Source organism: Gopherus flavomarginatus, chromosome 11 (assembly GCF_025201925.1).
Source record: "Gopherus flavomarginatus isolate rGopFla2 chromosome 11, rGopFla2.mat.asm, whole genome shotgun sequence".
NCBI lineage: Eukaryota > Metazoa > Chordata > Testudines > Testudinidae > Gopherus > Gopherus flavomarginatus.
The window spans coordinates 20,907,923-20,934,486 of NC_066627.1; the positions used below are offsets into that span (position 1 = coordinate 20,907,923).

The 26,564-nt window shown below is 54.4% G+C and overlaps 1 protein-coding gene across 3 annotated transcripts in view; it reads right to left on the reverse strand.

Moving 5' to 3' along the window:
* Nucleotides 1-25,393, reverse strand: part of MMP24 (matrix metallopeptidase 24) — a 352,153-nt gene extending 326,760 nt beyond the window's left edge. For 2 of the 3 annotated variants that reach the window (XM_050918606.1, XM_050918605.1), the window contains exons 1-14: nt 25,317-25,393; nt 24,328-24,465; nt 21,709-21,767; nt 21,208-21,300; nt 20,874-21,001; nt 20,448-20,591; nt 20,168-20,242; nt 19,619-19,789; nt 18,432-18,528; nt 17,891-18,111; nt 17,015-17,168; nt 15,265-15,473; nt 14,494-14,611; nt 10,114-10,316 (exon numbers count right to left, since the gene is read on the reverse strand). In XM_050918606.1, the coding sequence (XP_050774563.1) occupies nt 10,114-10,316; nt 14,494-14,611; nt 15,265-15,473; nt 17,015-17,168; nt 17,891-18,111; nt 18,432-18,528; nt 19,619-19,789; nt 20,168-20,242; nt 20,448-20,591; nt 20,874-21,001; nt 21,208-21,300; nt 21,709-21,767; nt 24,328-24,350 (1,695 nt within the window). In that variant the 5' untranslated portion in view covers nt 24,351-24,465; nt 25,317-25,393. The remainder of the gene's footprint in view (nt 1-10,113; nt 10,317-14,493; nt 14,612-15,264; nt 15,474-17,014; nt 17,169-17,890; nt 18,112-18,431; nt 18,529-19,618; nt 19,790-20,167; nt 20,243-20,447; nt 20,592-20,873; nt 21,002-21,207; nt 21,301-21,708; nt 21,768-24,327; nt 24,466-25,316) is intronic. The other variant, XM_050918604.1, reaches the window with a different exon arrangement.
* Between the last annotated feature and the right edge of the window lie 1,171 nt (nt 25,394-26,564).

The window sequence follows — 26,564 nt, forward strand, 5'->3', positions numbered from 1 at the left end:
AACCCACCTAGAGAAGGTGGAGGCAGTCCTTGATACCTTCAGGCGAGCTGGCCTTACAGCAAACCCTGCCAAGTGCACTGTAGGGTTTACAGAGGCCAAATATCTTGGCTACATTGTGGGAAAAGGTCTGGTAAAACCCCAAGTGAACAAGTTGGAGGCCATCCAAAATTGGCCCTGACCACATCGCAAGAAACAAGTCCGGGCATTCCTAGGTGTAGTGGGGTATTACCAATGATTTATCCCCCATTTTGTCACAAGGACAAGCCCCCTGACAGACCTAGTGAAAGCCCGTGGACCTGATCTGGTGAGATGGTCTGACGCAGCAGAGGAAGCATTCACGGACCTACGGACAGCTCTCTGGAGTAACCCTGTGCTGATAGCCCCTGATTTCACCAAGGAATTTATCCTGCAGACAGATGCATCGGAAGTAGGGTTGGGGGCTGATCTATCACAAATGGTCGGGGAGGAGGAACACCCAATTCTCTACTTCAGTAGGAAACTCCTTCCAAGGGAACAAAAATATGCAGTCGTGGAGAGAGAATGCCTTGCCATAAAATGGGCCATGGAAGCGTTGCGCTACTACTTGCTTGGGCGCAGATTTGTCCTCGTGACCAACTGTCATAAACAGATAAGAAAAGTTAATAGCACAGAAGTACTTTATATCTCTCTAATTGTAAAGGGTTAACAAGTTCAGTAAGCCTGGCCACCTGACCAGAGGACCAATCAGAGAACAGGATACTTTCAAATCTTGAGGGAGGGAAGTTTTTGTGTGTGCTGTTAGTGTTTGGTTGTTGTTCACTCTGGGGGCTCAGAGGGACCAGACGTGCAACCAGGTTTCTCTCCAATCTCTCTGATACAGGTTCTTATGGATTCAAAATAGTGAGTACTAGGTAGATAAAGCGAGTTAGGCTTATGGTTGTTCTCTTTATTTGCAAATGTGTATTTGGTTGGAAGAAGTTCAAATGTGTATTTGGCTGAAAGGAGTTCAAATTGGTATTTTGCTGAAAAGATTTTAATTTGTACTTGTATACTTAGGCTGGGAGAGTATTCCCAGTGTCTATAGCTGAAAGACCCTGTACCTATTCCATTTTAAATTTACAAAGATAATTTTTTACTGTTTTTCTTTCTTTTATTAAAAGTTTTTCTTGTTCAAGAACCTGATTGTTTTTGTATTCTGGTGTGAGACCCCAGGGGACGGGGTCTGTATCCACCAGGGAATTGGTGGGGAGAAAGGAGGGAAGAAGGAGAGAGAGGCTAATTTCTCTCTGTGTTAGGATTACTGTCTCTCTCAGGGAGAATCTGGGAGGGGAAGAGAGAAGGAGGGGGAAAGGTGCATTTTCCTCTGTTTCAGGATTCAAGGAGTTTGAATCACACAGTGATCTTTCAGGGTAACCCAGGGAGGGGAAGCCTGGGAGAGGCAACGGTGAGGGAAACGGTTTACTTTCCTTGTGTTAAGATCCAGAGGGTCTGGGTCTTGGGGGTCCCCGGGCAAGGTTTTGGGGGGACCGGAGTGTACCAGGCACTGGAATTCCTGGTTGGTGGCAGCGCTACAAGTACTAAGCTGGTAATTGAGCTTAGAGGAATTCATGCTGGTACCCCATCTTTTGGACGCTAAGGTTCAGAGTGGGGAATTATACCATGACATGGTGGGCAGCGTGTGGGATAGATAGATAGATAGATAGATAGATAAGATAGAATCCAAAAGCCAGTGAGGTTTTTATTTCTCTCCCTGCTAGCTATCTGCAGGCAGACTGAGAGGTTTGGGTTTAGAAGCAAAAGCCAGTAGGATTTTTTCTCTCTCTTTTCCTGCTAGCTGTGGGTAAAGCAGGCTAGAGGAGATTGCTTTTTAAAAAGCAAAGGTCTGCAAGTTTTTTGGTCTCTCCCTTCTGAGTACTCTGAAGGCAAAGGCATTAGGGTTTAACAAGGATCTTTGTTAAACAAAGGGACTCCAGTTGTGAGTCACCATACATCAGCAAAACACATTTGCAAATGAATGGGTTTTTTTCTTTCTAACTCTGTCGGGAATAGCTAGGTGGAAGGAGTTAAAAAAATGGAGCAGGCAGCAGAGGAACAGTAATTCAGACAGTAAACCAGCAGAGGGCACCCCAACACAAGAAAGCAGGAACCATGACTACCAAGGATGCCCTGAAACAGGAGCAAGTGAGACTGGAGGCAGAGGAACAAATCAAAGACGCAGAGCACAAGCGAGATATGGAAAAAAAATACAAGAACTAGAAATAAAACAAAAAGAGATGGAGCTAAGAGAAAGAGAGGCAGCCTACAAAAGAGAGCAAGCAGCCAAAGATGCAGACCACCAAAGACAGCTGGAACTCCAGAGGGAGACCTACCAGCAGGCCCTGGAATTAGAAAAGGCTAAGCAACAGAACCCAGCCAATCCTAACAACCCTTCGCCAATAATTGTTCCGCAGCACAAGAAATTTCCCACCTACAAGGCAGGTGATGACACTGAGGCCTTCTTAGAAAATTTTGAAAGAGCCTGCCTTGGGTACAGCATCTCTGAAGACCAGTACATGGTAGAATTGAGGCCACTGCTCCGTGGACCCTTAGCAGAGGTGGCGGCTGAAATGCCTAAGGAGAAAATGAACGATTATAAACTTTTTCAAACCAAGGCCAGATACAGAATGGGGATAACACCTGAACATGCCCATCGGCGGTTCAGAGCCCTAAAATGGAAACCAGATGTGTCATTTCCCCGACACGCTTACCACATTGCAAAGAATTATGAAGCCTGGATATCAGGAACAAAGGTTAACAATCTGGACGAGCTGCACCTCCTGATACAAATGGAGCAGTTCTTAGATGGTGTTCCTGAAGAAATAGAAAGGTACATCCTAGATGGGAAGTCCAAAACGGTAACTGAGGTGGGGGAGATTGGAGCCAAATGGATGAAAGTGGCAGAAAAGAAAAGAGCTACTATCAAGGGGAGCGACTACCCCAGGGGGCACACCGACCATAAACCCTATCACTGAGGGCAACCCAGGACCCCACCTACAACCCAAGGAAAGCCGCCGACGCCCTATTCTCTCACCTCACCAATCTCCAGTAACCCACCTCGGCCCAGTGACCAGTCAGCTGGGCGATGCTTCAAGGACCATGAACTCAGACATATAAAGGCCAACTGCCCCAAGAACCCCAACCGAGTGCAGTTCATTTTATCTCCATCACTCCAAAGATTCCCAGGCCCAGATGCCTCTTAAATACCCTCGGAGCGAAGGGAAATTTTGAGAGTGGGCGGAAAGAAGGTTATCGCGTGGAGAGACACAGGGGCACAAGTGTCAGCTATCCACCAATCCTTGGTGGACCCCAAATTCATCAACCCAAAGGCTCAAGTGACAATTTTCCCCTTCATTTCACAAGCGGTAAACTTGCCTACAGCTAAACTGCCTGTCCAGTACAAAGGCTGGTCAGGAATGTGGACATTTGCAGTCTATGACAATTATTCCATCCCCATGCTACTGGGGGAAGACTTGGCCAACCAGGTAAAGTGGGCCAAGAGGGTGGGAATGGTTACACGCAGCCAAGCCAGGCAAGCTTCCAGATCCATCCCTGTTCCTGAGCCATCCACAGGGGCCCCGTCTGTGTTAGCAGAGACCCAGACAGAGGTAGTGGACCCGGATCCCCTGCCAACAACTGCAACAGCCACAGTACTTCCAGTCCCAGCCCCGGACCTGGAAACGCAACCAGCACCAGAACCATTGCCAGCACTTGCAAACGCATCTTCAACCCCAACGCCAGAGGGCGCCAGCGAGTATGAACTGGCAGAAACAGCAGACAACCATACCCAAGAGGCTCAGCCAGAGCCTGAAATACCACCTGGTGCACCAGCGGAGAGCTGTTCACCAGCCTCAAAAACAACCTCATCTCCTACATCGCTTCCAGAGGGACCAAGCCTAAGTCCACATTCTAAGGAAGAACTGGTGTCTCCAGCTTCAAGGGAACAGTTCCAGACTAAGCAGGAAGCAGATGACAGCCTTCAGAAAGCTTGGGCGGTGGCATGGAGCACCCCACCGCCTCTCAGCTCTTCTAACCGATCCCGGTTTGTTATAGAACAAGGGCTTTTATATAAGGAGACTCTTTCTGGTGGACACCGGGAAGACTGGCATCCACAAAACAGTTGGTGGTTCCAACTAAATACCAGGGGAAGCTCTTAAGCTTAGCCCATGATCATCCCAGTGGCCATGCTGGGGTGAACAGAACCAAAGACAGGTTGGGGAAGTCCTTCCACTGGGAGGGGATGGGCAAGGATGTTGCCAAGTATGTCCGGACTTGTGAGGTGTGCCAAAGAGTGGGAAAGCCCCAAGACCAGGTCAAGGCCCCTCTCCAGCCACTCCCCATAATAGAGGTCCCATTTCAGCGAGTAGCTGTGGATATTCTGGGTCCTTTCCCAAAAAAGACCCCCGGAGGAAAGCAGTACATACTGACTTTCGTGGACTTTGCTACCCGATGGCCGGAAGCAGTAGCTCTAGGCAACACCAGGGCTAAAACTGTGTGCCAGGCCCTAACAGACATTTTTGCCAGGGTAGGTTGGCCCTCTGACATCCTTACGGATTCAGGGACTAATTTCCTGGCCGGGACCATGAAAGAACTGTGGGAGACTCATGGGGTGAATCACTTAGTTGCCACCCCGTACCACCATCCAACCAATGGCCTGGTGGAAAGGTTTAATGGAACTTTGGGGGCCATGATACGTAAATTCGTGAATGAACACTCCAATGACTGGGACCTAGTGTTGCAGCAGTTGCTGTTTGCTTACAGGGCTGTACCACATCCCAGCTGAGGGTTCTCACCATTTGAGCTTGTGTATGGCCACGAGGTTAAAGGGCCATTACAGTTGGTTAAACAGCAATGGGAGGGGTTTACACCCTCTCCAGGAACTAACATTCTGGATTTTGTAAGCAACCTACAAAACACCCTCCGACACTCTTTAGCCCTTGCTAAAGAAAACCTAAAGCATGCTCAAAAAGAGCAAAAGGCCTGGCATGATAGACATACCAGAGAGCATTCCTTCAAGGTAGGAGACCAGGTTATGGTCTTGAAGGCGCAACAGGCCCATAAAATGGAAGCATCATGGGAAGGGCCATTCACGGTCCAAGAGCGCCTGGGAGCTGTTAACTACCTCATAGCATTTCCCAATTCCTCCATAGCGCCCAGAGTGTACCACGTTAATTCTCTCAAGCCCTTTTATTCCAGAGACTTACAAGTTTGTCAGTTTACAGCCCAGGGAGGAGATGATGCTGAGTGGCCTGACGGTGTCTACAATGAAGGAAAAAGTGACGGTGGCGTGGGAGAGGTGACCCTCTCCACAACCCGGGAACATCTGCAGCGGCAACAGATCAAGAACTTGATGCACTCTCCTGTGAAAGTTCCCTAAAATCAACTGGTTAAAAATTGTCCTTACAATGTGAAAAATCTTGTAGTTTTACTTAATTAGTGGCATATGTAAGGATGCATGTGTTTATTGATCTGTTTATTTTAAAGTTCTAGGGAGAAATCACTGCCAGTGTACTTCCACACTGTCAGCGATTTGGGGGGTTCAGGGTGGGGAAGTGTACCATGACACCAACCATGCCCCTCTTCAATAGATGCAGCGGAACAAGGAGACCACCACAAAGGTGACCAGGTGGTTCTTATCTCTCCAACCTTTCCAGTTCTGTGTGCAACACAGAGCAGGGAGCCGTCACGGTAATGCCAATGGCTTGTCATGTGTGCACTGTCTGGCATCCCAAGCTGCCCAACCCCTTGGTGTTGGGCAGGGGGGAGGGATATGTGACAGACCCAGGCCAGTGGGGTACAGGAGTCTGGTAGAGGGCAAATATACTGGTCACTGGATGAGTAGTTTTCTGTTCCCTGAGTGACCAGAGCAGGGACTGCACTAGAATAATCAGGAACCTGCTAAACCAATTCAGGCAGACAAGCTGTTTAGAACACCTGCAGCCAATCAAGGCAGGCTAATCACGGCACCTGGGTTTAAAAAGGAGCTCACTCCGGTCAGGGAGGGGGGAGCCAGGGGAGAGGAAGTGCATCTGAGGAGCTGAGAGCAAGAGGCACAAGGAGCTGAGAGTGAGAAGGTGTGCTGCTGAAGGACTAAGGAATACAAGCGATATCAGACACCAGGAGGAAGATCCTGTGGCGAGGATTAAGAAGGTGTTTGGAGGAGGCCATGGGGAAGTAGCCCAGGGAGTTGTAGCTGTCATGCAGCTGTTACAGGAGGCACTATAGACAGCTGCAAACCACAGGGCCCTGAGCTGGAACCCGGAGTAGAGGGCGGGCCCAGGTTCCCCCCAAACCTCCCAACTCCTGATCAGACACAGGAGAAGTTGACCCAGACTATGAGGAAGATCACTGAGGTGAGCAAATCTGTCAAATAAGCACAGGACCCACCAAGGTAGAGGAAGAACTTTGTCACACTAACAAATCGTCCAAAGCACAGGACTTGGTGGTGATGGGAGACCTCAGCTACCCGGACACCTGTTGGGAAAATAACACAGCAAGGCACAGATTATCCAAGTTTTTGGAATGCAAGGAACACAACTTTTTATTATAGAAAGTGGAGGAAGCAACTAGGGGAGAGGCTATTCTAGATCTGACAAGGTTGAGAATTTGAAAGTGGAAGGCAGCTTGGGTGAAACGGATCATGAAATGACAGAGTTCATGATTCTAAGGAATGGTAGAGAAAACAGCAGAATAAAGACAATGGACTTCAAGAAGGCAGACTTCAGCAAACTCAGAGAAGTGGTAGGTAAAATCCCATGGGAAGCAAGTCTAAGAGTTCAGGAGAGTTGGCAGGTTTTTAAAGAAACATTTTTAAGACCACAAGAGCAAACTATACCAGAACGTGGGAAAGATAGGAAATATGGTAAGAGGCCATCCTGGCTTTACCAGGAGATCTTCAGTGACATGAAACTCACAAAAGAGTCACACAAGAAGTGTATGGTAGGTCAAATTACAAAAGATGAATATAAAGAACATTACAAGCATGTAGGGACAAAATTAGAAAGTTTAATCTCAGATTTTGCCTTGACCTAACTAATGATATAAATGGTAAGAAGAAAGCATTTTACGAATACATGGGAAGCAAGAGGAAGACCAAGGACAGGGTAGGCCCATTACTCAATGAGGCAGGAAAGACACTAACAGAAAATGCAGCAATGGCTAAAGTTTTCACCAAAAAAGTTAGCAGTGATCAGACAACTAACATAGAGAACATCAGTGTAAATGGGGTAAGGTCTGAGGTTAAAAGAGGAAAAGAACAAGTGAGAATATCTTCAAGTCAGGAGGGCTTGATGAAACACCTCCTAGAATACTTAAGGAACTGGCTGAAGAGATCTCTGAGCAATTATCGATTATTTTGGAGGATGGGAGAGATAGTTGAGGGCTGGAAAAGAGTAAATATAGTACCTAGCTATAAAATGGGAAACAAGGACAACCCAGGGATTACAGACCAGTCAGCTTAATTTCTGCACCTGGAAAGATAATGGAGCAAATAATCAAACATTCTATTTGTAAGCACCTAGAAGATAGGAACAGTCAACATAGAACTGTCAAGAACAAATCATGTTGAACCAACTTAATGTCCTTCTTTGACAGGGTTACCTTGTGGACAGAGGGAAGCAGTAGCAGAGCTTTGGATACTGTCTCACATGACCCTCTAGAGAAGTATAGCCTAGATGAGCCTACTATAAGGTGAGTGCATAACTGGTTGGAAAACAGTTCCCAGAGAGTAGTTATCAGTGGTTCACAGTCATGCTGGAAGGGCATAATGAGTGGGGTCCCGCAGGGATCAGTTCTGGGTCTGGTTCTGTTCACTATCTTCATCGGTGATTTAGATAATGGCATGGAGAGTACACTTACAAAGTCTGCAGATGATACAAAGCTGCGAGGATAGGATTAAAATTCAAAATGATCTGGACAAACCAGAGAAGTGGTCTGAAGTAAATAGGATGAAATTCATTAAGCACAAATGCAAAGTACTACACTTAGGAAGTATCAGAGGGGTAGCCGTGTTAGTCTGGATCTGTAAAAGCAGCAAAGAGTCCTGTGGCACCTTATAGACTAACAGAAGTATTGGAGCATCAGCTTTCGTGGGTGAATACCCACTTCGTCGGCAGGGCCAGCTCTAACGTTTTTGCCGCCCCAAACGAAAACAAAGAGTGTTGCATCGCCCCAGTCCCTGTCCCCCCCGAGCGCCATGCAGCTGAAGCCCACCCCTGCCAAGAGCTGCGCCGCCCAAGTCCCCCCCCCCCCCAGCACGGCGCCACGCCTCCCAAGCCCCGCCTCCCCCAGCGCCGCCCGGCCGAACCAAAAACAAAAACAAACCCTGAGTGCCACCCCGTCCCTATGTGGTGCCCCAAGCACATGCTTGGTAGGCTGGTGTCTGGAGCCATCGCTGTTCGTCAGATGCGTGTCATGTCATGCATCCGACGAAGTGGGTTTTCACCCACGAAAGCTCATGCTCCAATACGTCTGTTAGTCTATAAGGTGCCACAGGACTCTTGGCTGCTTTTACACTTAAGAAGGAACAATCAGTTGCATGTATACAAAATGGGAAATGACTGCTTAGGAAGGAGTATTAAGGAAAGGGATCTGGGGGTCATAGTGGATCACAAATTAAATGTGGGTCAACAGTGTAATACAGTTACAAAAAAACCGAACATTATTCTGGGTTGAATTAGAAGAAGTATTGTAAGCAAGATATGACAAGTAATTCTTCTGCTCTACTCCATGCTGATACAGTCCCAACCGATATTGTGTCCAGTTCTGGGCACCACATTTAGGAAAGATGTGGGCAAATTGGAGTGAGTTCAGAAAAGAGCAACAGAAATGACTAAAGGTCTTGAAAACATGACCTATGAGGGAAGATTGAAAAAACTGCATTTGTTTAGTCTGGAAAAGAGAAGAATGAGCAGCAACATAAGCGTCTTCAAGTACATAAAAGGTTGTTACAAGGAGGAGGGTGATACATTTTTCTCCTTGACCACTGAGGAATGGAGAAGAAGCAATGGGCTTAAATTGCATCAAAGATTCAAGTTGGACATTAGGAAAAACTTCCTAACTGTCAGGGTGGTTAAGCACTGGAATAAATTACCCAGGGAGGTTGTGGGAACTGGATTTTTTTAAGAGCAGGTTAGACAAACACCTCTCAGGGATGGTCTCAATAATACTTGGTTCTGTCTCAGTGCAGGAGACTGGTCTAATGACCTATCGACATCCCTTCCAGTCCTACATTTCTATGATTCTATGCTCAGGGCACATCAGGAAACCCAAATCCCAGAGAAGAGCCAGAAAATCTCTTTTGTTGCTACAGCGAGGCTCTCTCGAGAGACAGGCTGCGCTGGGTGGCATGAACCACAACACTCACTCTTTTCTAATGTGGTTCCACTGAGGGTTCGCAATTGAAGCCAGTTCCCTCTCCCCTGCGACAAATGGGACTGGGAATAATTTGTCAGAAGTGACAGTTTGTGGGAAAATCTATGACGACGTTTCCCAAACATTTAAAAAAAAAAGTAAATGTTCCTGAACCAGCCCAAGTGTTTTGGTCTTTGTGATTGGTCTGGGTTAGAAATGAGGGGGCTTCACCCATTTTCTTACTGCTTCTCCAAGGCAGCAAGCGTTTGGGATGAGAAACCCAAGTTTTGCCCTGGGTTCCCGGCTGAAAGACTGCGTCTGGAGGAGACCGTCTGGAGCTGGGGTGTCCAGACCACAGGAAAGTTCAACAGTTTGAAAATTTCTCACAAAATGAAAGTTCCAAAAAAGTTTCATGTCAGGAAAAATGGGTCATTTTGAATTCTAGAAAATGCTGCTGTTCCATTCCCAGGATGGAGAAGTCAGGAGGAAGTGACTGGCTTTGACTTCCTGAGGAACGGCTCCATCCCAGGGCAGCTGAGTTTGCTGACTGAAAGCTCACCCATTGCAGTCTGAGCACTTCATGTGTTTGAAAAGTGACGGGAACACGTGGGTGTCCCCAGTTAAGAGTAGGTGGCAGGCAGCCTTTTTTCTTGCTCCCTCCCAGGAGAACTGCAGCCCCACCAGAACATTTTCCATTCTCCTTCCCCACTGCTCTTGCCCCTCCCCACCCCCAGCTCCCCTACCTACCTCATACACCAGCCCAGCAGCCAGAAGGGGGACAGCCAGGTGGAAATGGCGACCATCATCAGACACTCTGTAGCTGTGAATGGTAGCTAGCTGGCTCAGGGGCCGCTCTCCGACATAGGGAACCCAGAACCGGTCCAGTGTCCCGTGGGTCATCAGCAGGGCCAGTGCCCCAGCTTCACAGGAGCCCTGGAAGCTGGGGGGCACTAACAGGAGCAGAAGGGGTTAAATATGGGTCCAGTCACTCTGAGCACCCGAGACCTGAGGGCTCAGCCAAGCCCTGCACTGGGATGTGGGAAGCTGCAGGCCATAGCCAGGAGGGGTAGGGGTCCCGAGAGCCACAGGACCCCCCCACCACCCACACACACCCGCCACTCATGCCAACCCCACCCGTGCCCCTGACCTCCATTTTCCCCCCCACCCACACCAATCCCAGGCCCTGCTTGTCCATGCCACCTTGCTGCACTCACAGTACCCCAGCCCATGCCCACACAGCTACCCATGCCCCTCGCACCACCCACAAACCCTATCCACGCAGCTACCCATGCCCCTCCCACCACCCCCAGCCTGTACATAAGAATGGCCGTACTGGGTCAGACCAAAGGTCCATCCAGCCCAGTATCCTGTCTACCAACAGTGGCCAATGCCAGGTGTCCCAGAGGGAGTGAACCGAACAGGCAATGATCAAGTGATCTCTCTCCTGCCATCCATCTCCACCCTCTGACAAACAGAGGCTAGGGACACTATTCCTTACCCATCCTGGCTAATATCTATTAATGGACTTAACCTCCATGAATTTATCCAGTTTTCTTTTAAACGCTGTTATAGTCCTAGCCTTCACAACCTCCTCAGGCAAGGAGTTCCACAGGTTGACTGTGCGCTGTGTGAAGAACTTCCTTTTATTTGTTTTAAACCTGCTACCCATTAATTTCATTTGGTGACCCCTAGTTCTTGTATTATGGGAACAAGTAAATAACTTTTCCTTATTTATTTTCTCTACCTCAGTCATGATTTTATATACCTCTATCATTTCCCCTCTTAGTCTCCTCTTTTCCAAGCTGAAAAGTCCTAACCTCTTTAATCTCTCCTCATATGGGACCCGTTCCAAACCCCTAATCATTTTAGTTGCCCTTCTCTGAACCTTTTCTAATGCCAGTATATCTTTTTTAAGCTGAGGAGACCACATCTGTATGCAGTATTCAAGATGTGGGTGTACCATGGATTTATACAAGGGCGATAATATACTCTCCGTCTTATTTTCTATCCCCTTTTTAATGAATCCTGTCATCCTGTTTGCTTTTTTGACCGCCTCTGCACACTGCATGGATGTCTTCAGAGAACTATCGACGATGACTCCAAGATCTTTTTCCTGATTCGTTGTTGCTAAATTAGCCCCAAACATATTGTATGTATAGTTGGGGTTATTTCTTCCAAAGGGCATTACTTTACATTTATCCACATTAAATTTCATTTGCCATTTTGTTGCCCGATCACTTAGTTCTGTGAGATCTTTTTGAAGTTCTTCACAGTCTGCTTTGGTCTTAACTATCTTAAGCAGTTTAGTATAATCTGCAAACTTTGCCACCTCACTTTTTACCCCTTTCTCCAGATCATTTATGAATAAGTTGAATAAGATTGGTCCTAGGGCTGACCCTTGAGGGACACCACTTGTTACCCCTCTCCATTCTGAGAATTTACCATTTATTCCTACCCTTTGTTCCCTGACTTTTAACCAGTTCTCAATCAATGAAAGGACTTTCCCTCTTATCCCATGACAACTTAATTTATGCAAGAGCCTTTGTCAAAGGCTTTCTGGAAATCTAAGTACACTATGTCCACTGGATCCCCCTTGTCCACATGATTGTTGACCCCTTCAAAGAACTCTAATAGATTAGTAAGACATGATTTCCCTTTACAGAAACCATGTTGACTTTTGCCCAGTAATTTATGTTCTATGTGTCTGACAATTTTATTCTTTACTATTGTTTCAACTAATTTGCCCGGTACTGACATTAGACTTACTGGTCTGTAATTGCTGGGATCACCTCTAGAGCCCTTTTTAAATATTGGTGTTACATTACCCACATAGCTAACCTACTGTCCCTCCCACTACCCACAGCCCATGCCCACATAGTTACCCACCGCCCCCACCCCACCCCAAATTCTGCCAACATAGCTACCCACTGCCCCCCACACCACCCCTAAGCCCTATCCACACAGCTAACCCACTGCCCCTCCCACCACCCACAGCCTGTCCCCACACAGCTACCCACTGCCCCTCCCACCACTCACAGCCTGTCCCCACACAGCTACCCACTGCCCCTCCTACCACCCACAGCCTGTCCCCACACAGCTAACCCACTGCCCCTTCCACCACCCACAGCCTGTCCCCACACAGCCACCCACTGCCCCTCCTACCACCCACAACCTGTCCCCACACAGCTAACCCACTGCCCCTCCCACCACCCACAGCCTGTCCCCACACAGCTAACCCACTGCCCCTCCCACCACCCACAGCCTGTCCCCACACAGCTACCCACTATTCCTAGCTACTATTCCTCAGTCATGGTCCCGGGCCTAACATTCCCAGGCCCACCATAAGGGACTAAAAAAATAATTCGATAATAAAATCTGCCTAACAGTCGTACGTGGGAATGTGCAGACTAAAAAGACAGAAGGGGCATGAGTGGATGGATGGTAAAATAAGGTACCCACATAACAGTGTTTAGCCCACTGGGTTATCTTTAGTCCATGCATTATGCTTTTCCGGGACGATGGGTAAACATCCTCCCCATAAAAAGACAAAAAGTGGGGGAATGTAGTAAGAGGAGGCCCTGAGATATAAACCTCGGTATCAGAGGCCTGGTATGAAGCCTAAGGCCTGAACTAAAGTAATGGTCAAGACTTTGCTAACATAAAGCAAAGTGAAGCTGTGAGCCAGAGGCAGGCCCTGCTCACAGAAGCTGGCAAGGAAAGGGCTGATGCTGCAAGAAGATACGTACCTAAAAGGTACTGAAGACTAGATATCAGAACATTCACATACTTGCACATTCCACACAGATAACAACGAACAGACTGACCCATCCCAATGACAGGGGCAAAAGGGTAATATGATGGATAGAGTTGTTTTGTTCCAACCAGCATGTACAAGGTGAGAGGCGGCACCTTACTACGTAGAGGGGTTGCACCTCAATACATCAGGAGTGATGTGTAACTTGTTTGTACCTGTGTATAAGAATGCATCCCTGGGGCAGTGTCTTTGTCCGGCCGAGGGGCCAGTGGAAAGTCCCGCCCCTGAGCCGGGTCCATTGCTAAGAGGCACTTTCTCGTAGTATGCCCTGAATTAGGCTAAGAAACCTACAGAGAACTGCCATTGTGTCCAAGATCGCAATAAACCTAGCAGACATGACTTTGCACTAGAGTCTGTGGTCATTGGGGGTTCGTGCCGAGTCTGCTGTGTCAGCTATCTGCAGAGCTGGGGCAGCACACGGGAAGCACATGCACGCAGCCAAGTGATAGCAACAAGGAGAGAGCAGAGCACCACACCGGTAGCACATCTGACAACACCTCTGACAACACCCCTCTCACCACCCACAGTCTGTACCAACACAGCTACCCACTGCCCCTCACACCATCTCAGCCTCTGCCCACACAGCTATCCATTGTCCTCACCACCACCCCGAAACTCTGCCAGCATAGCTACCCACTGCCCCTCACACCACCCCTAAGCCCTATCCACACAGCTACCCACAGCCTGTCCCCACACAGCTAACCCACTGCCTGTCCCCACACAGCTACCCACTGCCCCTGCCACCACCCACAGCCTGTCCCCACACAGCTACCCACTGCCCCTCCCACCACCCACAGCCTGTCCCCCCACAGCTAACCCACTGCCCTTCACACCACCCACAGCCTGTCCCCACACAGCTAACCCACTGCCCCTCCCACCACCCCCAAGCCCTATCCACACAGCTACCCACTGCCCCTCCCACCACCCCCAAGCCCTATCCACACAGCTACCCACTGCCCCTCCCACCACCCCCAAGCCCTATCCACACCGCTACCCACTGCCCCTCCCACCACCCCCAAGCCCTATCCACACAGCTACCCACTGCCCCTCCCACCACCCCCAAGCCCTATCCACACAGCTACCCACTGCCCCTCCCACCACCCCCAAGCCCTATCCACACAGCTACCCACTGCCCCTCCCACCACCCCCAAGCCCTATCCACACAGCTAACCCACTGCCCTTCACACCACCCCCATGTCCCCACACAGCTACCCACTGCCCCTCAACCACCCACAGCCTGTCCCCACACAGCTATCCACTGCCCCTCACACCACCCACAGCCCCTCAACGAGCCAGGCCCTCCCCCAACTCACCCACATCTGGGACATCACAGGTGATGAGCCCTGCCTGGGTGAAGGCCTCCCCTGTGGGCAGCAGCTGCAGGTTGTAGTTGAGGCGCAGAGTATAGCGCCTGAGGGGGCCGTGCAGGTACTGCCGGGAGGACAGACGGGGTCAGAGTGGGGCTGAGAAGCCAGACAACCCTCCCCTCCCCTGAGCTCTCCTGCAAGCAGCCTAGTGCACCGTCACACCCTGGGGCACCGAGTGAAGTGGGCCGCCCTAAGGCACCTCCACACTATGCAGGGGCAGCTCCAGGCACCAGCGCAGCAAGCGCATGCTTGGGGCGGCAAGCCACGGGGGGGCAGTGTGATGGTCGCCATGAGGGCAGCAGTCAGGCAGCCTTTGGTGGCATGCCTGCAGGAGGTCCGCCAGTCCCATGGCTTCGGTGGCAATTCAGTGGCTGGTACGCCGAAGGCGCGGGTCTGGCAGATCACCCGCAGGCAAGCCACCGAAGGCTGCTTGACTGCCGTGCTTGGGGCAGCAAAAAACAGAGCCGCCCCTGGCGCTATGCATCCGGATGGCTATAGGCCCAGCCCTGGTCGGGACCCTCCTCTTCAGCCGCCCTCCATGCCAGCCTCCACCCCCAGGCCAGCTGCTGCATGGACAGGGCAGCCCCCGGGCACAAGGGCAGGGGAGAGCCCTGGGGCTTGGACAGCATCTTATCCTTCCCTCCATGTGCACAGGAGCCCATTGCCCTGGCACTCCATGCCACCTCCTCACCACCCCATCCCCCCCCCAACCGTTACCTGCTGCTGCACCAGGGGGTCAGCAAATGGCACCCTCAGCCCAAAGGCCCTGGTATCGTCGGGGTTGGGGACCTCATGGGGCTCAAAGCCACGATCCTCAGCCTCAGGGCGGCTGAAGGGATGTCCGCCCACCGAGACAGAGACCAGCTCCACGTCGGGCAGGAAGTGCCCCAGGCGCACCTTGAAGTAGCCCTGCGCTGCCACGGTGTCTGGGGGAGGAGACAGGAGTGCACTGGTTGGTGGGGTTCACTGGAGCACTCCCCCAGGCAGCCAGTGCCCTAGCCCAAGCGGCCATGACCCCAGGCTGGCAGCCCCATGCCCAGGGCAGTGAGCCTGGCTGAGACCAGCAGCAGCTCATCCTGACATTGCCCGGTGAGCATGTGGGAATTTTTGTAATAGTTTTATGAAAACTCTGCATGCCTCAGTTTCCCCCATTCACTCTGTATTGCTGCCCGAGGGGCGGGAGCTAATTGTTCCTCTGGGCCAGGTGCTGGAGTCAAGTGGGCAGCAGGTGAGCCTGGCTAGGTTTGTCATGGAGCCAGTAGCCCAGGGCTGCGTGGAGCCAAGGGACCTGCAACATAAAGAACTCAGTTGCCTCCCGCACGTCAGACAGAACGAGGGGCCTGGGGAAAGCAGGGCCACATGGGCTTCGCTTTCCCAGACTAAGCCAGGCTCTCTCAGGTCTGCATTCCAGGGGCCCAAGAAACGCTGCCTGTGTCCCTGCGTCTGGCCGGCTCTGAACAGGGCTTTGCACTCGCTAGAGAGCCAGGGCATGGAACAGCAGCGCTGCAGCTAGACGGCCTGGCACAGAGTAGCAGAGCCAGGAGCTCACTCAGCCTACGGCCCAGCGTGGTCAAGGGGCCACACCCCAGAGCCAGTCTAAAGGCTGTAATCCCTGTGCAAAGATGGGGCTTCCCCCCCCTCACACAAAGCACCCTTGCTGGCAGGGGTCTGACACAGGGTCAGTGGGGGCAGGTGGGGAGAGGAAGCCGAGACAGGGAGTCTGGAACCAAGCTCTCCCCAGAGCTGGGGGTGACAGGGTCTCACGAGGGTCATTTAACCCCCCCCCCCATTTTAGACTAAAGTCAACCTCTAGGGCTCCCTCCCCCACCCCCCTGTAGGCTAAGAAGGAGCCATTTCCATCACGCCCCCTCCCCCGCCCAGGTCCCTCCAGCTCAGATGTCAATGGTCACTCTGCACTCAGCAGCATGGCGGTGGTGCGGGGGAGCAAAACCAAATGGGAGATTTTGACCTTTGGGTGGTTAGAGGAGCCGAATCCAAATGATTCAAAACCAGGCAGGGTCGGGTCGATTTCCTATGCCCAGAGAAGTGACAAGTGTTCCCCCCCGATCCCCCACCAGACCAGCCCCTAGACCCAGTTCCCGTGGGGCAGTTCTGTCTGCCGGAGCAGGGGCTGGGACGGGCGGTGGGGGTGGGCGGGGAAGGACGTTCCAGGCTCTTATGGAAGGGGACTTCCTTTAAAGTCGGCAGCTCAAAGGCGCCTGGGGACTCTTGCCAGGTGGGGTGAGGAGCTCCCCATGCCAGGAACTAGAGGGCTCTTCTGCTGCAAAGGGGGCACAGTGATCTGGGAGGGGGGCAGAGGCCCGGGCCATCAGAGAGGCAGAGCTCCCGTGGGAAGCTGATCTCCAGAACTCCCTCACGTGGCCTGAGTGCCCCTTTCCCATCGAGCTGGGGGTGAGGGGGCAGCAGGGCTCGGCCAGGCCACAGGGATCCTGGGGGCTGCACCTACCGTCGATGATCTGGGGCATCTGTGGGGAGAAGGGGGTGCGGATGGGACGGTAGCTGCGGTGACGGGTCCGGTCACTTTCATCCCCTTGCCAGTGCCGGTCCAGCAGCAGGTGGATGCTGTACCTGGTGCCATAGCGATTACCCACCAGGGCGCTCTGTGGGGAGGAGGGGGAGCAGTGAGAGCCCCTATGGGGAGACCCCTGACTCCCTCCTGGGAGGAGAGAACTCCACCATATGACAGCCAGGACCAGCTCTTCCATTGACCCCCCCCGCCCCCCCCACATACACTCCAACCTGCAGCCCCGTGGGGTGAGAGGATGGACCAAGGAGGGGGCCAGAGCTCAGTTGCGCCAAGTTCTCAGGAGCTTTGGGGAGCCAGGGATGCTGGGAGAAGCTGCTGCAGGGAGCGGGAGGCTGACAGCGTCTCACACCCTGGGCACAGACTGGGCGGCAGCAGCAACAGTTAATGGGAACAGGTCTTGTACTGGAGATCCAGGCCAGTGTCCCACCCCAGGCCATGCTGTGACTCCTGGCATCTATCATGGCTCAGGGAGGGGTGTGGAGTCTAGTGGGTCAGAGCGGTGGGGCTGGGGGCCAGGATTCCTGGGTTCTCTCCTGGCTCAGGGAGGGGTGTGGAGTCTAGTGGTCAGAGCGGGGAGGCTGGGAGCCAGGATTCCTGGGTTCTCTCCTCATCTCTGCCACTGCCCTGCTGAGTGACTGAGGGGCCTCACTTTCCCCCTTTCTCTAGCCAGGCTGTGAGCTCTTTGGAACGGGGACCCTTGCACCAGGGGACCAGGAAGCATCAGTCACAGGGGTCTCGGCTCAGGACCCAGCCCGGCGGCTGTGCTGCCTCATGCCTGGGCACCTGCACACTGACCTGCAGCAGCCCCCCGGGGGCACCGATGGGCACCACGATGCGGATGAGCCTGGAGTCTGTCAGGAAGGTGTAGCCATTGCGTGCAACAGTGCCCGCGTCAATCACACGACCATCCAGGCCCATCTGAACCTCGTCTTGGTACTGCTCTGGCCACAGCACCAGGGATGGCAGGATCCGCGGCGTCACCCAGCTCAGGCTTGTAGCATTGACCACTGGGGAATCTAGGGACAGGAGGCCATGAGCCCCACCTACTGGTCCCCTGAGCTCCGCCCCAGCTCTGCCAGTGCCCCTCACTCCTGACCTGCAGCCCCCTGCTAGCCCAGCCCTGCAAGTGCCCTTCACTCCTGACCCACAGCCCCTGCTAGCCCAACCCTGCCGGTGTCCCTTACTCCCGCCCCACAGCCCCTGCTAGCCCAGCCCTGCCAGTGCCTCTCACTCCTGACCCACAGCCCTGGGTTCCCGCCCCCCAGCTCTGCCAGTGCCCCTCACCCCCACCCCACAGCCCCTGCTAGCCCAGCCCTGGGCTCCGTCCAGGACTCACTGACAGGGCAGGCCACAGCTGTGTCCACCATGAGGATCATCCAGGCCTGTTTGTAGAACACTGTCACCCTGGCCACTTCCACCTCCAGCCCCTCCACCTGTGGAGAGTGGGTCAGTGGAGGGGCACAGAGAGGGGTCCCATGGCGTCATCAGGGTCCTCCCCCATTCTCCCTCCCCAGCCAGCCCAGGAGTCTGACCCCTGCTGTGACCGGATTTGACTGGTCCCTGGCAGTATCCCAGGGGCACCTTGGCATGGAGCAGTGCTGAGTCAGCATCTGACTGCTCCTTCTGCCCCACCAGGGGCTGGGCATGAGCCTACCATGCAGCCAGGGGCCACATGGTGCCAGCAAGAACCAGGCACCCAGAGACTCCTGATAGCAGCCTTGCCCCCCATCCAGCCAGCCTCCCCACTGTGCACCAGGCTCCCACGCACTCCACTGGGCCCACAGTGCCCCTCAGCCTCCCCTCACTGTGCACCAGCCTCCCACGCAACCCACTGAGCCCACAGTGCCCCACAGCCTCCCCCCCCCACTGTGCACCAAGCTTCCACGCAACCCACTGGACCCACAGTGCCCCACAGCCTCCCCACTGTGCACCAAGCTCCCACGCACCCAACTGGGCCCACAGTGCCCCACAGCCTCCCCTCCCACACACTGTGCACCAGGCTCCCACTCACCCCACTGGGCCCACAGTGCCCCACAGCCTCCCCTCCCACACACTGTGCACCAGGCTCCCACTCACCCCACTGGACCCACAATGCCCCACAGCCTCCCCACTGTGCACCAAGCTCCCACGCACCCAACTGGGCCCACAGTGCCCCACAGCCTCCCCTCCCACACACTGTGCACCAGGCTCCCACTCACCCCACTGGGCCCACAGTGCCCCCAGCCTCCCCTCACTGTGCACCAGGCTCCCACTCACCTCACTGGGCCCACAGAGCCCCTAAGCCTCCCCCACACTGTGCACCAGGCTCCCATGCACCCCACTGGGCCCACAGTGCCCCCAGCCTCCTCACTGTACACCAGGCTCCCACACACCTCACTGGGCCCACAGTGCCCCTCGGCCTCCCCCACACTGTGCGCCTAGCTCCCACGCACCCCACTGGGCCCCACGGCGCACCCAAGGCTCCTCCCCAGCCACACCTCACTGTGGCCACCGTGCCCTGCCCTCCCCCCCAGGCTCCCTCACTGAGGTGATCTCGCTCTGGGCTGTGCCATAGGGTGCCCGGAAGAGGACGCGGGTGGCCGTGGTGTTGACCCCGTAGCCCAGGCTGTGGGCCTGCGTGGCGGGCATGCTGAGCAGGGAGCCGTTCTGGAAGTGGAAGACAACCTGCCACACCTGGTTCAGCGCCCCCTGGGCCTGCAAAGGGGAGAGACATAAGGCTGAGTCCCCCCATATGCCGGGGAGGGAGCAGGGGTCCTGGCACTGTCAGGTTACCTCCCTCCACAGATCATGGCTGGGTTACATGTAGCAGGGGCAATCCGGCTGGACCCACTAGGCACTTCGCTTCTGCTGTGCCCTGGGGAGTCCATGCCTGCTGGGCAGCTGATGGGCCAATACCTGGCACAGTCCATGGCCATGGGGCAGCAGGACAGCTAAGTGCCCTGGCTCATTGCTGCTCTGTGGGCAGGGTGTGCCAGAGACAAGGCTGCTCCTCGGGTGCCCATGCCAAGCTCCGGGCACCGTTCGTGGCTGGTAGAGGGACCATGATGCCACAGCTGCACCAAGCCCACTCACCACCGGCCAGGCAGCGATCCAGTCCTCATTCAGCACTTCCCTGGCGATGCCGGGCACAGCCCGCCGGACCGACACCTGCAACAGGACAGGGCCAGCTCAGGCTGGGGAAAGAAACCCTGCTATGGGACCTGTGTCAGCATCACTTCACACAGGGGCCTGCGGGGAGCCCTCCCACCCCCAGCATCACCCCACCTAGCAGCTCTGGGGCCTGCCCTAGGGACCCCTACCAGGAGACAAGCCCTTCCCCCCCCACCTCATCCCTCACTATGGCCCCCCTCACCTCCATGTAGTTCTCCTCGCAGACAATCTCCCGGGGGCTCCAGGGGGCTCCCAGGGGGCAGCGGATGGTCATGTCATAGGGAATGCTGGGCCCCACAGCGCCTGTCACCTCCACCCGCAGCTGCAGGCTGAAATCCTGGTCAAACTGGGGTCCCCCAGGAAACAGAGACTACAGGTTAGACCCTGCCCAGCCTCAGGGCTGCTCGAGCACCAGAGATAGGAGGGGCGGGGGCCCACAGCACTGGCACCTAGACATCAAGTACCAGAGGGAGCAGAACTGGATGCCCAGCTCTGGCAGGACTCCTGGGTTCTCTCCCCAGCGCTGGCAGGGGAGCGGGATCTAGTGAGTTACAAGGGTAGGGGGCTGGGAGTCACACATGGGCCCCCCAGCTCCTGGAGGGCAGGCCTGGGCACTGGGGGCACTCACCGTGTTGCGGACGGAACAAGCCAGGAAGGAGATGCGGATCTGGGGGTTCCCACGGAGGTCAGTGCCTGCCATGAATCCGCACTGCGAAGCCAGCTGCCGTGTCACCTCGATGTACTGCCCTGACTCGGCTGGGGGGAGACAGCATCTGGGACCCCCACCAGTATCTCCCCACCCCCCCCAGCTCCTGGTGCCCAGGCACCCTCCCGCCAGCCTCCCGCCACATGACCCCTATCCCAATGCACCATCCCAGGACACCCCCACCCATGGGCCTGCACCTTGCACCAGCCTCTGCTCCAAATAGCCAGGAAGCTCCTCATGACCCCTCCCTACTCACTGTAGACCCCATAGTGCCAGCGGCTCTGCCCCACGAACGCCTTGTCCAGCCAGATCCAGAAGTAACGGCCCCGGCACTCAGTGCGAGCAGCTCCTGGGGGGATTAGCAGTGTTACTGGGGGCAGCACCAACCCCAATCAGCACCATGCCTGGCCAGGGAACTCCAAAGTGCCAGAGGCCTAGTCCCCCCAGCCTGGATCCCCTTTTGGGGCTACTACTCCAGGTCACAGGCCAGCTGTGCTCACACCAGGGTCCGCCCCATCCTGCTAGCCCCAGCCTCCCACCTCCACCACCAGCCCCACCCGTGTTGTACCTCCCACCCAGAACCCTATCCCGCCCCCCATCACAAGGGCCCCCCAGTTCTCCCCTCCCAGGACCTGGGGTAGTCATCAGAGTGTCCCAGCACCCCAAACAGGGCTTAGTCATTCTAAGCCCACCAAGTCCCAGGATTCCCCACCCCCACCCCCCAGCAGGCACCATCCCTGCCCCCCAGGAGACTCACCATTGGGAAAGGACACAGAGCCCGCGTGCCAGGGCACCACCACCGAGAGCAGGCCCAGACTGCAAAGAGGAACAGGGCAGGTCACAACACACAATACAGGGGCTGCCCTTCTCGGGATCCCTACTGGGTGCTAGCCCCAGTTCCAGGCACGGAAGGGGTCTACTGGGTTAGCATAGGGGGCCTGAGAGGCTGGGGCAGAAGGCAGCCTGCCCCATATGGCAGGCATCCCTCCATGCACAGACCCTTCCCCGCAGAAGCTATTTGGTCACAGATGGATTTTGCCCCCCAACCCCACCTCCAGATGCTCACATAGGGCAAGGGCGTTCCACTAGAGACTGGAGGGGGTGAGTCATGCACCAGCCTGGGGCATGGGGTCAAACCCAGCTGACATAGGTGCCCCATGTGATCATGACCAAGTCCCTTAGCCTGTGCCTCAGTTCCCCTCCATCCCCATACCAGAGGGATCAGTGGTCCTATTGGCATCCAGCGGGGGTGGGCGGGCAAAGCCCGCCCACTTCTAAAGGGCCTCCCCCCAGCCTAAGGGGAGGACCCACAGGTCTGGGACACCAAATAATTACGGGGGACAACTAATGAAAAAAACAGGATCGGGAGTGAGGTCATAGGGCTAAACAAAGGGAACCCGATGGGGACACCGAGCAGAGAACCCTGGACAACGCCCACTGCTCCTCGAAGGCGTCAAGGGAGCCAGTGGACGCCGCCCAGAGGAACTCTGCCCGGATGCGAGAGCAGACGGAGGAACGGAAATAGGCCCCACAGTCGCAGGAAATCCCGTCGGCCAACCTCCTAGGGATCAGTGGTCTCTGGGAAGGACTATTCCAGCTGGCCAGGGGATGGGGGTGGGGCAGCACCCAACACAGACTGGGGCCTGTGTGTTTGTAACTTAGGGGTGCTTTGGGCCCCAATGCACTGGGCGCAGGATTGGGGCTGGGGGATGCCAAGCTGGACACCCGGGGTTCAGATGGACAAATGGCTGTTATGGGAGAGGCAGTTATGGGAGCTTGCTCTGTGCCCTGGCCATCCTCCATCTCACCTGCCTTGGCTCTTGGGCTGCAGGATAGTAGGTCAGACCCTCACTGAGATCAGAACCCAGTCCTGCCAGGCACCATGCACCAATCTCACCCTGACCAATCCCAGCCCTACGCCACCACCAGACCCTGACCAATCCCAGCCTTAACCCCGCCCCCTCAGCATGCACTGCTGCCCCACCCCAGGCCCTGACCAATCCCAGCCCTACTACCACCACCACCCTTGGCCATGCCTTGCTGCCCTGCGCAATCACAGCCCTATCTCCCCCCCCTTCAACTCCACAGTGCCAGGTGCTGCACAGACTAGTTCCTGTCACAACAGTTAAAACAGGGCTTGGACACCCACCCCCTTGCTCCCAATGGACCCTGTGACCTGGGCTGCAGGAGACTCGCCACCAGCGGTGCAGGGACTATGACACTGTGATGAGCCAGACATTCTCCCCTCACCCAACTGTGCAGGGGGGTGGCACCTCTCACCGGCTTTGCTCCTTCCGTGCCCAGGTAGGGCTGCCAGCACTGGGAATCCCTGGTTGCTGGTAGAGCTGAGATAGGAGCTGCCTTGACAGCAGCGCTGTCCCAACACAGCCTTGGAGCCAAGAGACCCCACTCACACACACTGAGAAACAAACCCAAACACCAGCCACATGCCCTTTGCATGGCAGGGACCCCAACACTCTGCGACAGCAGAGATACGGGCCAGCCTGTTGACAGATACCTGCCTGCCACTCCCACCACCACCACCCAGAGACGGGGGGCCCAGTGTACAGACAGACACTGCCCCCCACAGCCCAGAGATGGGGGGCCCCATGTCCTTACAGGCACTGCTCCCCAAACACAGTCCAGAGATGGGGGGCCCAGTGTCCTTACAGATACTGCCCCCCCACAGCCCAGAGATGGGGGGCTCAGCATCCTTATAGATACTGCGCCCCCACAGCCCAGAGATGAGGGGCCCCATGTCCTTACAGGTACTGCCCCACCAAACACAGTCCAGAGATGGGGGGCCCAGTGTCCTTACAGATACTGCCCCCCCACAGCCCAGAGATGGGGGGCTCAGCATCCTTATAGATACTGCGCCCCCACAGCCCAGAGATGAGGGGCCCCATGTCCTTACAGGTACTGCCCCCCCAAACACAGTCCAGAGATGGGGGGCCCAGTGTACTGACAGGTACTGACCCCCAAACACAGCCCAGAGATGAAGGGCCCAATGTCCTTACAGATACTGCCCCCCAACACCACCCAGAGATGGGGGGCCAGCATACTTACAGACACTGCCCCGCCACAGCCCAGAGACAAGGGGCCCGGTGTACTCACAGATACTGCCCCCCTAACCACAGCCCAGAGATGGGGGGCCCCGTGTACTCACAGATACTGCCCGCCCAGAGACAAGGGGCCCAGCATCCTTACAGATACTGTCCCCACCCACAGCTGGCCAGAGATGGGGGGGCAGGCTGCTTACAGACACTCAACTCTCCATCTCCGGTCCCTCCAGCTTTACTGCCAGCCAGGATTTCCTGCCCCAGCCCTGCACCCACCACACCATTGCTGGGGCATCCCAGGGGCGGCCCCCACTCACCTCATGAGGAGCATGGTGAGCATGCCAGGTCCTGGGGCATGGGGCAGCTCAGCACAGCGCAGCGGGTGCTGCTGCGGGAGGCAGGTGATACAGCCCTGGCAGGCTGGCAGCTGATTTGCTGGGCTGGGTGGAGACAGGCTGGGAATGGAATGAGAGTGCAGTTCTGTGGCCTTGGAGAAGAGATAAGGCCAGGGGCTGAGCTGCCCTAGGGTGGGGAAGTCAGGACTCCTGGGTTCAGTCCTTGGCTCGAGGGCTAATCACTTAGAGCAGAGGATCTGGGAGGCGGAGTGCCTAGGGGCCAGTGCCAGCTGTGCCCCTGCCCTGCTGGCCTGGCCTTGGGAGTCCCTTCCCCTGCTGTACCACTGTGATGGTGGGCAGGAGGTGCTGGGGGGAGGGGGTGCTAAACAGCTGATCGGCTGATGGGTGTTGAGCACCCACTATTTTTTTTCTGTGGGTGCTCCAGCCCCAGAGCACCCACGGAGTCAGCTCCCTGCCACAGACCCTTAGGGGTCCACCAGTATAATCCAGGATGGGGGGTATCTGTGAACGTGCCAGCAACCAGAGGTGACACTTGGGGGCACACAGGGTCACGTGCCCTCTCCCCCCTCAGATTTCTGCTTTCCATTTAGCACAGAGGCTTTCCAACTGTGGGACGTGTCCCCTGAGGGGAGGGAGGGGAATGTTCTGGGGGCCAGCCCAGTGTGGCGGGCCTTGGGGAGGCAGCACCACCTCCACCCCCAACTCAGGTCAGCCAGTCTGGGGGGGGCTTTACCCAAAAAGTTCAAACTGGCATTGCCACTCGCCCCCCCTTCCGAATGTTCCTCTGTGCCCCCTGAGGGGGGTGTGCCCCACAGTTTGAAAACCTCTGTTAGCTCACGAGACAACATGGGGGGGTCATATGCCCCCCCAGAGCCTTTAAATTGTGCCCTCCCCCATTCATGGCACCTCTGCTAGTGATCCGTTCAGCTGCAAGTGTGAAATATAATTACCCTGTTCAATTTCTGTAATGGCCGCGTTTGTTATTTGTCAACCCACTCGGTCGGCTTCAGCCACTCACGAAGCAGAAACCGTCTCAAAGCCGGGAGAAGAGAAAGAAAGAAACGAAATCCAACCCCCTTCAAATAAACAAAACCTGAGGGGATATGACGACAGCTACACTGAACTTGGCTTTATGTGCGTACTTGTAGGTGGAGAATCCAGACCCCGGGATGTTATTTGTGGAGAAGTACTTTCTAAGGAAGCACTTAAGCAGAAAGAATTAAAACATAACTGAGGTCCTGCATGTGGAGAACATTGACAAGCCAGTGGAGTATTTTGAAAGGAAGTGGAATTGCTTATGATACAACCAAGACTGTACAAACTGTGCGAATCTTGCAAGAGAAGGTTCTCAAAGCATCCTACACGGTAGCAATAAGAATGGCTAAAAACAGAAAGCCACATACAATTGCTGAAATTACCGATGCCAGCTGCAATTGAAGTGTGGAGACAAAGCTGCTAATAAACTGAACAATGGACCAGTATCAAATGACCCCCTTAAAAAGGTGAATTACAAAGGTTGTAGCTGATGTGAAAGACCAGGATTCAAGCAAGTGGGACATAGAGCTTACAACTAGACAACTCTTTGGATGTGTCAGGTGAGGTTCAGCTGTTGGTTTATGTGTGATACATCTGTGATGGGAACACAGAAGGAGAACTGCTGTTTTGCAGATCACTGCCGACAAAAACAACAAGTGATGGGATTTTTAAGTGTCTGGATAATTTCAGGATGAGCAACAACCTAGACTGGGGGCAGTGCGTGAGCACAGATGGTGCTTCTGCAATGATGGGGAGGCATAATGGGGTGCAAAAAAATGACAGATGTTGCACCATTGGCAAAAGTAAGGCACTGCATGGTTCACAGGGAGAACCTGGACATAAGAAAGATGCCAGATGACCTGAAAGATGTACTTGATTAGACAATCAAAGTTGTTAATTTTATCAAAGCACACGCCAAGCAAATGCACATATTTTGGGGCAATGTGTGCAGAAATGGGTGAATTGCATCACAACCTTCTTCTGCACACTGAGGTCAGATGGCTTTCCAAGAGAAAGGGTTTGAATCATTTTTTTGAGCTTCCTGAGTCTCTGAGGTATTTTTGGAAGAGCAAAGGCACAGATCAAGTAAATTCTCAGAGACCTGGCTTGCTCAGCTTGCTTGTCATGCTGATATCTTTCATCACCTGAATCAACTTAATATT